The following is a 14,151-nucleotide window of genomic DNA, read 5'->3' as shown; positions in this document are numbered from 1 at the left end:
ATTTACCTTGCTTATTTGTACAGTGCACCTTGCTACACAACTGTATGCTCACAGCTGGAACCTCTCAGTCATCAAACATAAAGTTGCCTTCCATGGAATCCTAGCAGAGATCTGATGGCAAAAGCAAAGACCAGATTTTGAGTGTCTAACATTTCCTGCTATAAAATAAATGTAGCATACGTTGGATTTCGTATATCATGTATTTATATCGGCTAGATTATCTAATATTATTTAGATGTTAATTTATTTAAAGGGTGTTATTGTTCTTACTGGTCTAGATGTTGCAGACTTATGTCAAACTTTTGCACGCAGGAATACCCATCATCTCGGAAAGGAAAAATAAAATAATAAAGGAAGGAATGGTGATTATGAGTTTTACACTAAGTAGCCTAGACTTAACATACTTGGATGTTCCTCATTCTTCATTATATGTTATAGTGCTAGTTTCCCCTCAATATCAGCATCTTGTTTTAATTTAAAAATTCTTTGGGATGGTCTTTCCTAATGAGAAACGAAGCAGTAGTAAGCACAAAGAATGATAACTTGCAATTTTCTAGTGCAAAAATACAACAGACCCGTATGTTTCAAAGCTCAGCATTTAAAAACAAACTCCATTGTTTTAATAAACTTCTACCACAACAATGACTTTTTTACATAGACAGGGATCATGTCCTGTTCTAGAATCCACAGACTTCTATCATCATTTTGCCTGCCAACTAAGAAAAAGATTTCATGACATGTGAAGTATTGCAGATTTTAGACCTATACTTCTGTTCAGAGCTATCAGTCCTGAACTTGACATCCATATGCTATTTTCTCCTGCCAAGAAAGTCACTTGTATGCCTAAAAATAGACAGGCCCTTATTGGCCTCTCATTTCTTTTTAAGTGAATGAAAAGTTGCATTTTGCTGTTACTAAATACAGACCGACCTATACAAAAGGCTATCTTTTGCCAGTGCTGCACAAGTAAGGGATTTTTTTGTCCTTTTGATCTTATGTCTAGCATGGTTAGGACCAAACTCTGATTTTGGCTGAAGTGAAGCAGCTATAGCAAGGACAATAGGGTTGCACAAGTGTCACAAATATGAATAATTTTTCTTGGGAATTCAAGATATATATTTCATTAATACTTCTATGAGACTAGAGCCCTGAAGCATCTGGTTTTTTGTAACTGATATAATTAAATGCCCTGGGAAATATGCAAAATGAGGGATCTGCATACTATTACACAGCAGTTCCATTCTGTATTTTGCCTTTACTTGGTTTTGTGTCTGCATAATATTCTGACTTGAAATGTACTTTTCTGAATAAATGTAATGTTCTCTACTGGGAAAAAAAACAAACACTGAGGCCTTAGGAGGGAAAAATGAAATTTGTGTAGGTCCTGGAAGAGAAAATACAAAGAACAAGACTTTTTATGTGGTCAGTGATCCTACAGAATTCTGCTTAAACACCTAGAGAGATTCTAAAACAGGCCTGAGTTCTGAATGCCCATCACTTGTCTAAAATTCAGTGACCTTTAAAGAATGCTGAAACTGACATTCAAACTAAAGAACCATGAGCCTTTAATTACACTCCTTATTACTAGTAGTAGTAGTATTATCCACAGCTGGTCCAAAGTACACTAAGCATTGTGCAAACATAAAGGAAAGGCCACATATATTTGATTTTTCAAGCAAGAATAAGAATGGGTCACTGGGAAATTGGTATGTTAATCAATAAATTAATATAGTCACTCTCCAATTCAGTTGTCTAACTAGTATGCCTGAGATGGAGTGACAGATTACATCACTACATCCACACCTGAGCAGCCAAAGGATAACACCTTCAATAGCTCAATGCCTGCATCACGTAACTCCATTTGCAGTGCAACACAGTAGCACAGTAGTGAAGGGGAAAGAGCACTTATATCTTACAGCAAACAGAAATGAGATTTTATGGCTCAATTTAGTCATTCCAATGAAGAAAGTGGACCTGGATCCACACTTTCTAGGGTTTGCTAGTATTTGAATCTGTCTGTTAGAGAGTCTGAAGTGGGATGAAGCTTAAATGTGAAAGCAACTTCTAACCTGAAATTTCTAGGCTTAGGGACCCCCCATTTGAAACAAAATGCTTTGCTGAATCCAGTAGGTGGAAACTCACTTTAAAAAATTATTTTTTAATAATTCATTTTGAAACACAAATGATTTTGAATTCAAAGTTCCTTTGCACTTACTTGCAATATCTTATCCATGTGCCAATAGCTGATCCTGTAAAATATTGCCACTTACAGAATTGTATCTACCAAGTTCCCATCTGAAATACTATACAGATTAATAGAATTCACTTCCTCAAAATAAAGTGTGAATATTTACTACACCAAACTAAACACTTACCAGGACAGAACCTCAAATTCATGGATCCACTAGTTGCACTCACGCTTTCAGTTATTTCTGCAAAGCTAAACCCTCAAATACATCTGTGGTGATCAAAAAGGAGTGATCTGAAGCACCTGTGAGTACAGATTTCACAGCCTGCTTGCTATTTTCCCATCAGTTTGCAAACAGACCAGCATCAACTCTTCCTGTGATGCAGTAGCAGGCAGGGTCTATTCAGGCCTGCTCTGACCACACTGGGATGCAAGTTCCACCTCTACAGCTGCTTCATGAAAGCCCTTTACCAAGCTTACATTTACAGAGGCATACATTCCAAATCTTTAGTCCAGCTCAGGCTACAAAGAGAGCTTTTAGTGCAGAATTCGGTCTGTACATTGTTCTGCTATATTGATATGGCTCCTCCATTCACTGGGAAACAAGTTTTAGCTGATCAGATCAGGAAGATGAGTGAAGAGATTACTTTCTGTGAATCACACAAGTCTACATTGGTCAAGAAATATGAGATAGAATGAAAGCTTGGCTTTGGATTTGACAGTATTATCAGGCATCACCTGCTTGAAGAGTCATTAAACTATAACAGCACAAGCTGCATTTGTATATTTTTCAAAATGACATAAAAGTCATAGTACAGTAATTGTCAAGAAACCAAGAGCAGTGGGTTCCAAAACAACAAGGTTCCATTCCACCTGTAAGAGTCCCTCCTTTTCTATTATGATTCTGAAACCAGGCTCAGTATGAACCCTCACTACTGCAGCTACAGAAGGACATTATAGTTGTTATGGAGTGACTCAGACTGCTGCCTTACTCTGCACATAAAAATTACACTATTGCAAAAAATTATTGTTCATATTATGTTTCAATTCTTATATTATTGTAAAACAGAAACAAATAATTATATTACAATTACTATTACAGTAATTACCCGAGGTGCTAAGGAATAAATTCATATTAATTTTTTTTAATTTATTGTGCCTGATCTCAATTTCTGACTATGTACTTCTAAAAATGCAAATCTATTGCTGATGAGAATTCCACGAGCATGCATATTTCAGGCAAGACTGAAATGAAAAGTGAAATTAACTTATTCATCATGCATCACTCAGTCCCTGACCATAAAAGTATTGCACAAAATCACAAATGTCAAAATATGCATAACAGATTCTAAGTGAGCCTAAGATAGCTGCTAAAGATGATACCACAGGACTCCACTGACCTTAAGGACCCTACAAATTTAAGCCTGTAAAGATTTACCTGAAACCTTGTGGAGTTGTATGCTGGAGAACAACACCTTCAGCATTCAAAGCCAATGAGACCACAACAATTACTACAGAGTGCAGGAGCTGCATTTAAAGACAGCAGCTGAAGCTTCCAAATGTTCTTTTATGAGTTCAACATTTCCATAGCAAAATTAAGTGTATCAGGTACTTGACAGATAAGAGATTTGTTCCTTCAGCTAGAGGAAAAAGTTGAATTTATGGTCTCTGTAACTCCTACTCTACTGAAAGATGACAGTTTCATTTTCCCTGAAGCAGCTGTTCTGATCCATATCCAGCCTAGCCTAGTGTAGCTTTCCAAACCAAACACATTTTCATGTGTATGTCAACATTTAATCTTCTGTATTCTGGGATTTCAGGCCACAAAACAGCCATGCTCAGACAGAATACAGACCTTACACCTGTTATGAAGCAATTACACATATATAGGTATACCATTATTTGAATTTCTACACCTTTATAATACACTGTACAGGTTCTTTTTAATAGTAAGTCTAAGACATATAGGGCAGATTGGTGAATCTCATGCTTCATGAGGTCATTACCTAACAAGGAAACCATTTTGTACATGAACATAAGATTTACCAATCTCAGCATTACCAAGTGAAAAGACAATCAGAGTTCAGTTAGGGTACAATCATAATCCCACCAAATGAAAGTCAAGATAACCAAAGTCAAGATAAACCATTCCAACTTACTCTAATGCTAGAAAAATAAAGCTTTGGAAGCAACTAGACTCGTCTTGAAAGGAAGGATGGTGATCAGGTTGCATCACATAAGAGAGGGGCCAGATTATAACAAAAGAGAAGGAGCTTAGTTGCAAACACTTGGCTGCAAAAGGAGACTCCTGAATCACCTCCCCACTCTCTATACAGACCACGCACATGGGTATCACTCCCTTTAGTACTTTTTTTACTCTTCACATACTCCATTTCTTCAACTTCAGTTATCAAGTGATGTCTATTCCCTAGCCTACTATATTTACTGTCTCATGAGATATTGCAAAAGCAGCACCATAATAAGATAAACTTGCAAGAAAGTATTTTGAAGCCTGTAAAAAGATAAAACAGAAAATTACAAAAAGAACATATAAAGAATCAGAATGAGCAGTGAGAATACAGTCAGCATAGCCTGACAATGAGCACAGCAGCAGGTCCCCCTTTTTCACCAAAATGGAACATCAGGGCTCTGTTGCCAACACTTTACCATTGCAGACAAGGTAAAACAGAATGCTTTAAATAGTAGGTGTTTGCAGAGACTTCAGTGTCAGACACCCCAATGTGACAACTGGTTATTTGTAACAATCAGTGAACTCTGGTCACCCTGGGTATGTCTCCTGGCTCATGGATTGGTTCAAGGAACCTGCTAAAAGGACAGCACAAAGGAAGAGAGCACCAAGTTTACCATATCAGCATGAGGTGATAAACTGAGTAGCACTGCTGAAGGTGCATGGGGGAGCAAAGCAATTCTAGAAGAATCAGTGTGTTCTCCTCAAAGATTAAAAGGCATTAGGAGTATCAAAAGCCCTGGCAATGCTTTTGTGGCACAGAAGTTACTGTAAATTGTCTATCAAAAGATTCCATTCATATTTAATATGTATCTGTGCAGAATCCTCTTTTATTCTTCATAAATTTAGCCTCTTCAATGCATAAGGAAAGATACATTCCAAAACAATACAAGTGCATTCCTAACAGCTGATTTCAGCATCTCAATGCCCATCCACTCCAGCTGAGTCTTCAGCCACATTATATATATATATATATATGTATATATATATAGGCCACATACATATATATACACATACATATATATATATATATATATCCAGACAGGGACTACCTTCTGTGCTGGTTTTTTGGTAGGGTTTCTGAACACTAACAGAGTGTCACATTAAGGTAAACAGAAAATAAAAGCTTTCAGATAGACTAACTGATCTTACAAAATGTTTAAAAAGAAATGGAGCATTTTAGTTATCCATATTATACTTCTGTGTTGCAACTCTGACAAATGAAAATGTAAATCAAATTAAGCCATTTCTCAATATTCCCTAATATTATATTGTTAACAGGTAGCAACATTACTTTTAGCACAGTATTTAATTCTATGTTGCTTGAGTAGCAAAGACAGACTATTGTATTTTCATGAAGCAGAACAAAATGGAAACTCAGATATCTGGCTTTTTTTCTAATATTCAAATTATTTACCATGTTAGATTTTTCTTTTACATATTCCACCTCTTTTCTCTTATTTGTGAACCAAGTTCTTGTACCTGTGTTTATTATATATCATTTCAGGTACTATATGTTGAGATTTCAGAGACCATTTGGTCAGATTCTAACAATGTCTCCTGGGAGCTGACACCAGCTTCCAGCAGCAGGTCTTACAGTGAAGATTAGAATAATAAAACACATGCTGCTGCAGCTAACAAAAAAAAATTAATAAAATAAAATAAAATAAAATAAAATAAAATAAAATAAAATAAAATAAAATAAAATAAAATACATAATGCAAGTTTATCAAGCTAAGGGATATATTGTCTTCTAGACAGAGCTTTCCTGTTGTTTATATCCTCACAGAAAAACAGTCACTTCTTTTTTTTCTTTCTGTTGAACAGAGAATGTGCCATTGCACAGATTTTGTTGCAGATTACACATTTCTTTTTGTCTTTACAGTATTGCAGTACTGCTTAGTGCAACTGAGCAGGACAGAGAGCTTGTATTTTACTAAAATGTTATCTTTATACACACAATGTAGGGGTTTTTTCCCTGTTTTCAAATAAAATAAATATATTTCACATAAAAGTAGTATGGTGGGTTTTTTCCACATTCTTTGTGTAAACTAAACCAAATGTCTTGAGATGTAAAAAAAACAGACTTAAAAAGAAACTGGCATTTCTCCTCCATATGAGCATTGTGTTAGGATATCTGTCAGCGTAATATAGATGAATAATATATTTCTCCCTTACAATTGACTGTTCTTTATTATAGAATTCCCACTGCAAATACCAGGTGGATTAAGACTTGTAATATTTGACCTATTTGGCTAATGGCAATCCACTACATAATGATTTTTATACTATTCTGTAAAATGAACAGCCCCACATTCATAAATGCTAGCAGGAATCAATGTCTCCTGTTTCTTTCTCCGACCTTCAACAACCCTATCCTCAACAGAAAAAAAAACCCAACCGTTTTACTAATTTATAAGCACCATGCAGTCACAGGCAATCTAGAGAGAAACCTCTTAAAGGAGTTGCTAAGAAAAAACATGAGAAAGCTTCCACATAGAGAGAAATTCTGAGAGCCCAAAAGAAAAACAAAAAGGAAGAGGTGTGAAGATTTAAAATATTCCCAATACTCACTGAAAGCAGCCACTGCAAGAGCCAGTGTGACAATAATGGAGACCCAGGAAACCCATAATGCCTTCTTTCTGTAGCTTTGAGCTTCATGAGGTTTTAGCCTTGTACTGCTTTCTAGTAAACCTGATAAGCAATAAGCAAAGAGGGTATGAACAATACATTGGTCCTTTTAAAAACACAGCTGTGATAATTCAGACCTAGATCACATATTTACATTCTATATAACATACAGAATCAATAAAGAATAAAATCCTGCTCACATTATTAATGTTAAGTGAATGAAGCCACCATGAGTAAGCAAGGAGAGCACACACAAGTTATTTTGATTTCACACAGAAAGACCCAGACATCAGAGACTTCAAAAGAGCACAGCAATTACAGGGCACTTACAGAAACTCACATCACTTATATTTTCCACTTGTACAACTACAAAAAAATGGTCTCAGTCCTATAATCAGTCAGATCAAAACTTATTTCAGGTGTTCAGGATCCTGAACACAATTAACATAGGAAATAAACTTGTGCTCATTGGTTTGTGCAATAACCTACTGATGGCACAGGGATACATTGCACGTATGGAGCATGGAAGAAGAGGCTGCAGACATTAGAATCAAAGCTAAGACAGTTGAAAAAATCTTTTGAAACCTCATGTCCTTCATGTGAGGTAAGAATACATCCCCATCTAGAAATATCTGAGGAACCAATTCTGTCCCAATTGCAATCAGCACAGGAATCTGTTGGACACAAGGGAATGGGATTGCTTTCTTTCTTTTTTGATTCTTTCAGTTTGTGGAATTCTTTTGTTGACTCATCCTAAATCATAGAGAAGAATTTATGTGACAAAAAAAATCACTACAGTCTTTGGTTTTCACTCTCTCAGTCTGAGCCTTAAGCCACTTTCAAAATGCATTCATAATGTAACATATTTATAACTTGTTTATCCCATCCGGATTCTTTTGTGTTTAATATAGTCACCTAATTTGAAACACTACAAACCTAATATTTTTTCACCAGCAAGTTCCAACTAAACTATACAGAACACCTGATAGCTTTTAACTTTCCTGAAGAATTATTTCAGAAAACATAGTTTGTTCTTCCTAGATGATGATCATGTTTTGGAGGCACTTGTCTGCACTGAATACATTGAACTGGGGCTCTGGTTTAATAGAACAACCTTGCAGTAGCTCTAATGTCTTAGACAAAGGGCTGAGATACAGGGTCTCTGGCAGACTAAAATGTAACAGCTGAGGCTGTTACTACCCTCACCTTCCCCCAGTTTTCTCTCTGATGGCTACTGCCACTTTCAAGGCAAGACCATTTGATCTGGTTATCAGTACACTCCTCAATCCACACCATGTTTAACCAAATTTATTAACGTTAACAGATGTTAATTTCAACTGACTGTAATATACTGGCTGAAAACTGCAATGGCTTTGGAATCAATTCAGAAGTGAATTATTCCTCCAGGGCAGGAATGTGCCAGCAGTGGGGCACAGATCCAGCAGTGGTAAAAATTTGAGATTTTTACCAGATTTTTACTCTGCTACTTTAAATCTGACAAAACTACAGGTTCTAATTATTCCCAGAATAATTGGTGGGGTTCATGCTGCCTTGGAAGAATTCTTCATGTTTTTCTCACTTGCATTACAACAAAGTAGACAGTTTCTTTATGACCATATTAAGAAAGGCATTGAGAGAATTCACTGCTTGTACTGTGTTTTTAGAAAATTTTAAATATTGCTTCACTTTTCTGCTACACACCCTCATGTTTAGGAATATGAAAACTAGGAGAATTACTAGGCCCTATACTGAGATGATGTCTGTTTCTGATTATGGGCTGCCTTTGTTTAATCCATGAAAACTACCAGATGATAACTCTGGAAGGTTTGAGTCTTTTACTGATAGTCCTGCACAGCTATTTCTCACATGGCCCACTTTCATTTGTGTGAAAAATTATTATTTGGGTTTTTTCCCAGCATTTGGCTTATCTTCTGCAAATACATATAATGATGCAGTTTAATTGCTGTCTGACATAAGGTAATTTCACAATACATCTTGAAATACAGGAGAGATTTCTACTAATATAACCATAGAGACAACTTATCTTCTCGTGTTTTGTGTGTTTACCTTTCTTGCCCCCAACCCAAACCAAGGATTTTAAATCATGGCCCAAATCTTGTTGAAATGTAAAGCAAAGTAGGTCTTCTTAGATAAATTTGATTCTCAGTATTTCTAACCTCAAACACAGGTCAGAATGACAGACAACCTCACCTGTTTCTTTATTTAAAGACATCCTGTAATTCATAGCTACAAGCCACTGCTAGCTGGGAAGACCAACACAAACGGTTGATACTTACAAATCATATCCTAATTAAATTGAGAAATTAGCAAGCCCCACAGCTAGTGCAGCCCTGCTGATTACCATTCCCATGTCAAACACATGTCCAGTATGACAGACACTGCAGTCTTTATAAAGGGAACCACTTCTGCCGCACGCGAGTGTGTGTGTGTGTGTGTTTGCCTTTCTCTCTCTCAAAATGGCTGGCACAGCTGTCAGAGATGCGAGCCCTTCCTTCCTAAAATAATTCCAATAAATTTTCAGTATTTACAATTTTCACCCCTTAGAAAGGGCATATTATTCTTACAAGTGTCCTAGGTGACAATCACAAAAAAAAAACAAGCTCATCCACATGACTACCAAACCCATTACAAGAAAATTATTTAGAAGCAACAACAGCTCGTTAATTTACACAAAACACAATTCAGAAGGTAAACCTCCATATTTTTTTTCCACTGACCATAAGAAAATAAGTTTTAAGCATCCACAGAAGGCTGAAAGATAATCTTTTTCAGAGTGACCTGCATTGCTACAAAAATTAATCTGCTGATAAAATTTCTCCACCCTGAAATTAACAGAATTAGTATTTTTATTGCCATTATTTCATTTAATACATAGGTATCCTTATGGTAAAGAAAAGATTATTAGCTAGTTAAATCCACTGGATTTTTACTTTATCTTTCAGTATGTTCATATATTAACAGATTTTCTTTCCATAAAAAAATCAGAAAAAGAAAAAAAATGCTTAACAGTTGCAGAACACAAGCTTGGCATATTTTTAAGTGATTCTAGGATATTCTTTACCATATGCTGACATACCAGAAGTACTTTTCTATTTGGCTAGGGGATCATTTTAAAATGTCAAGTTAGAATTTGCGGAAGATTTAAGGCTAATAGAAAAATTATTCACCTAAGATGTTAATTTTAGGACCCCATCCATACGGATTTTGGATATGACTCTTCAAGAGCAAGTATCTTGTTCCAAAATTTAGGGGTTTTTTTTTATTTTTAGCAAACATGGAAGTATCATGTCTATAACTGGATCTGCTGTGATTCATTGGAAAGGTTCATAAGATGAAGTATAATCTAAAAGGACAGACTGTTAACAACTCAACAGGGACAACCTGCAAAAAGCATACCAGATTTTCCTCTACAATGGTCGGGAATTATCCTGGTAGATGGAATGGGTGACTATGGGAAAGGCTAAAAGAAAGCTACTGCAAAGGCCACAGAAAGTGTGTGAAGGCAGAAAAGGAAATGAAATAATCAGCCTGAGTCTCATGTCCCTTCTAAAAATGGATAGGTTAGGTACAACAGACACTCTGCTCCTTTGGAATTACTCCTAGTACCAAAAGGGCCAGCTTTTATATTTAGCTCTGTCATACTGGGCACAAATGAAAAATTTCTGTAATTAAACTTCCATGTTTGAACTACAATCAGAATTCCTGATTCCCTTTATTTTAAAAGAGAACTGAAGCCACAAACTACCCTCAGTCACAATGCCTGTCCTTTGCCATTGGTGGTGACAGTGAGGGTACCCCTGGAAAAAGGGCTGTCCCTGAAACCTGTCAGGGGAGATGGTGTCTGCTCTTGCTCCTTACTTCTTTACTTCATCTCTAGGATTTCTGAGCAGACAGGCATTTAGAAAGCTGGGGAAATAATGGGAGATACGGGGGTTATGGGTAGTATGGGATTTGAAGACTGAGAACACAAAGGGGACTCCAGGATGTTGAAAGCAAAAACAGAATGGAAGAAAAGACAACAGAAAGACTAAGACTATATATGAAATAAAAAATGGAGACAAACCATGTGGAAGAGGAGTCTGGAGGCACTGTGGAGGGCAGGGCAATGGGGAGGTTTAAAATGGCAGCAGCCTTTACGGGCAGCAGGTAAGTCAGTGCCTCACAGACTGTGTGTGGAGAGATGTCTGAAATAGATGTGCTTCACATTAAAGAGTAAGAAGGCAGCTTTTCCATCCCTGGTCAGATATTTAGGCAAATAATAATAATTAAAAATTTAAAAAAAAAATTAAAAAAGTTAAAAAAAACCAAAACGAGCTTTGTGGAAGAGCGTTACACGGTAAAGGAGGGGAGACAAGGAATAAAGCAAGAGCCCTGAGTGCTCTGCCCAGCCTTTGGCTGTAGCAGACTAGCACAGCAACACTCTTTGTGCCCCTTCTCGGACGGCCCGTGGGCAAGTAACCGGAGTGGCCTCCCCCTCTTCAGCAGCGAGAAACCCTCCGGCACTGCCTGGCACTGCCAGACCCTCCCGGGAGCCTCCGCCACCTGAGCCCCTCGGCCCCGGCTCTCCCCTCAGCTCCCTCCCGCCTGTGGAGCGGGAGCGGCTCCATGTGTCGCCGCCCGCCGGTACCCTCTCCCCTGCCAAGCAGGCAAGTTTTCAGGCGAGGTGTTAACAGCCACGAAGAGAGTTTATAAAAAAATATTTTAGAGCTGTCGCGGGGTGCTAAAAAAAAAAAAAAAAAAAAAAAAAAAAAAAAGGGGGGGTTGAAAAGCTTCGATAGCGGGGACGGGGAGAGGGGACGTAGGATGGGTGTGGTGTTAGGCGGGTGCCTGCCGAGGGCTGAAGGGAGGTGGCCGGAGGCGCTGAGGGGCAAGGGGGGAGTGGGGCTTACAGACCCTCACACCGCGGGAGTGTGAGGGAAGAGCAAGGGGGTCCGGAGGAGATCGGAGGTCTAAGGAGCCGGGCAAGGCGGCTGCGAGCAGAGAGCGGCTGATGTGGAGAGCTAAGGGAGCAGGAATCGGTGTGAAGATGTCAGGGATGAGGATGAGGGGGCGGGAAGGGCTGCTGTGGCGGAATGAGGAGGAGGGCATGGGGCCAGGAGAGCGAGGCGTAAGGGTGCTGCAGGGAAGGTGTAGGAAAAGCTGTCGGGGGTGGGTGCTAGGCGGCTCGGGACGGAGGGGAGGTGATGGGGCACGGCACCGAGGAGGGCAGCACACAGGAAGGAGGGCGCGGAGTGAGGGACGGGCGGGATGAGGATGAGGGACGGCCGGGTGCTCACCTCTGTCCTCCAGCCCCTCGCTGAACTGTCCGCTCTCCCCAATCCGCAGCTGCTCCTGCTGCTGATCCCGGGGGAGCACCGCCGGGCTGGCCCCAGGGGGCTGCACGATGGCGGGGTCCGGAGTGGTGTCCAGGGGGGCAGCAGACGGCTCCATTTCTTGCGGGGCGGCGGGAAGCGGCGGGCGACTGTGGCAACGAAGCGAGGAGCGAGCGGAGCATCCAGCCCGGGTGCGAGCCCGGGGAGAGGAGGAGACTCCGGCTCAGAGCATCAGGGAGACGGGGACAAGCAAGCAAACAAACTCCGGCCGCTCCCCGCCAGCCGCTCCCCGCGGCCGCCTCATCACTAACCTCGCCGGCGGCGCAGGGGGGCAGGTGGGAGAGCGGTGCCGCCTCCCCGCTCTGCCCTTCCCTTCCCCTCCCCGCCCCGGGGAGCTCCTCCGGCGGCGGGAGCGGCGCCGGGATCCGCAGCGGGGCGGGGGCTGAAGCCGGGGCCGGGCGGTAGTTCGCCCCCGCGCGGAGCGGCGTCTGAGGGGACGGTGGGTGGGAGCAGGAGAGGTGGCGGGAGGGGGTCTGGTCAGTCGCCCTCAGGGGCTTCTCGCCCGCAGGACCCTGAGCCGAAGGTACGTCCCCAGGGCCGGCCGAGGAAGCGGGAGATTTGTCTGTCAGCCTCCCCTCGCCATGGCGGGCTCCGCCGTCCTCTTCCTCCTCCCACTGCCAACTCTCTCAGGGGGGGAGGAAGAGTTGTCCGGGGGGTGTCCAAACCCAACGCCTTTGCGGAGAGGGCAGGGAGGAAAACACCTCGAGGGCTGCGGGTCTCGATGGACCTGTGGCTCAAGGCCCCGACCGCTTCGCCTCCCCTCACACCGGTCAAGACTTCGTTGTCCTCTTTGCTGGAGGATTTGCTCGTTCCTCATTCACCGCAGCCCTTTTTTCAGCACCACAGCCGAACCGCCACAAACGCACACCTCTCAGAACTCCCCGGTTCTGAGGTTTTGTTACGCTGGCCGCTGGTTTTACCAGTGTTAGCCTAAAAATTGTCGTAAAACTTGGAGCAGTCTCACGCCCAAGCATGGGATCAGAGTTGGAGACTTCAAACCCATTTGCCCACCTCTTCCCAGGGCTGTAGAAGGGGATAGGTAAAAAACTAAAACCTGAGGAAAAGAACATTTAGATAATTTTATTGATAGATTTGTGCCAGAGCTGCTTTCTTATTCTCCACCGGTTTCTAATGGACAGATAGAGAGGTGCAAAGAAACAAAAGCATTTTCTGTGCTAGCAGTTACATGTTCACTGGCATGCAGATTAATTTTAAAACTGCATTGTGGCTTGGGTCTAGGAAAATACCCAAAGACAATTGAAGACATTGCCTAGATCCTTCCATATCAATGTATGGATATAATCCCATTTAAACTACATGAAGATCAGTGCCTTTCTCTTTTGTCAAATTATCAAATTTGAGGATTATAGGATGGCCAGTAGGAAATAAATTTATGCTAGCACAGGGCCAGGATTTTACAAGGTCTTAGAATCTGACTGATTTCCTCTTTGAAAGTTTTACAGCAGTTCAGTAACACCTGTTTGGGGATGGTTGGTGATATATTGCTACCAAAATTTATTCATTTTAAAAAATGCCTCTTAATGCTGTATACAAGTCTTCAAAATCTTTTCACCTAAGCAGTAATTATTTTAAAAAGTAAATATAAGTAAATATTAAGGTAAGTAAGTGACAAAGAATTGTGTTTAAAAAACAATTGGCATCCTCCTTTAAAAGGGAGTGAAAGGAGTAGG

General features: G+C 40.4%; 1 protein-coding gene across 2 annotated transcripts in view; it reads right to left on the bottom strand.

The window, feature by feature from the left end:
• TMEM163 (transmembrane protein 163) overlaps positions 1 to 13,038 on the bottom strand; it is a 95,768-nt gene extending 82,730 nt beyond the window's left edge. The window contains exons 1-2 of one of the 2 annotated variants that reach the window (XM_071746503.1): positions 12,365 to 13,038; positions 7,011 to 7,130 (exon numbers count right to left, since the gene is read on the bottom strand). In XM_071746503.1, coding sequence (XP_071602604.1) covers positions 7,011 to 7,130; positions 12,365 to 12,518 — 274 coding nt within the window. In that variant the 5' untranslated portion in view covers positions 12,519 to 13,038. The remainder of the gene's footprint in view (positions 1 to 7,010; positions 7,131 to 12,364) is intronic. The other variant, XM_071746504.1, reaches the window with a different exon arrangement.
• Between the last annotated feature and the right edge of the window lie 1,113 nt (positions 13,039 to 14,151).

This window comes from Heliangelus exortis, chromosome 6 (assembly GCF_036169615.1).
Source record: "Heliangelus exortis chromosome 6, bHelExo1.hap1, whole genome shotgun sequence".
Taxonomy (NCBI): Eukaryota; Metazoa; Chordata; class Aves; order Apodiformes; family Trochilidae; genus Heliangelus; species Heliangelus exortis.
Note: the sequence above shows the minus strand (reverse complement) of the source record. Positions and strands in the feature narration are given on the sequence as shown.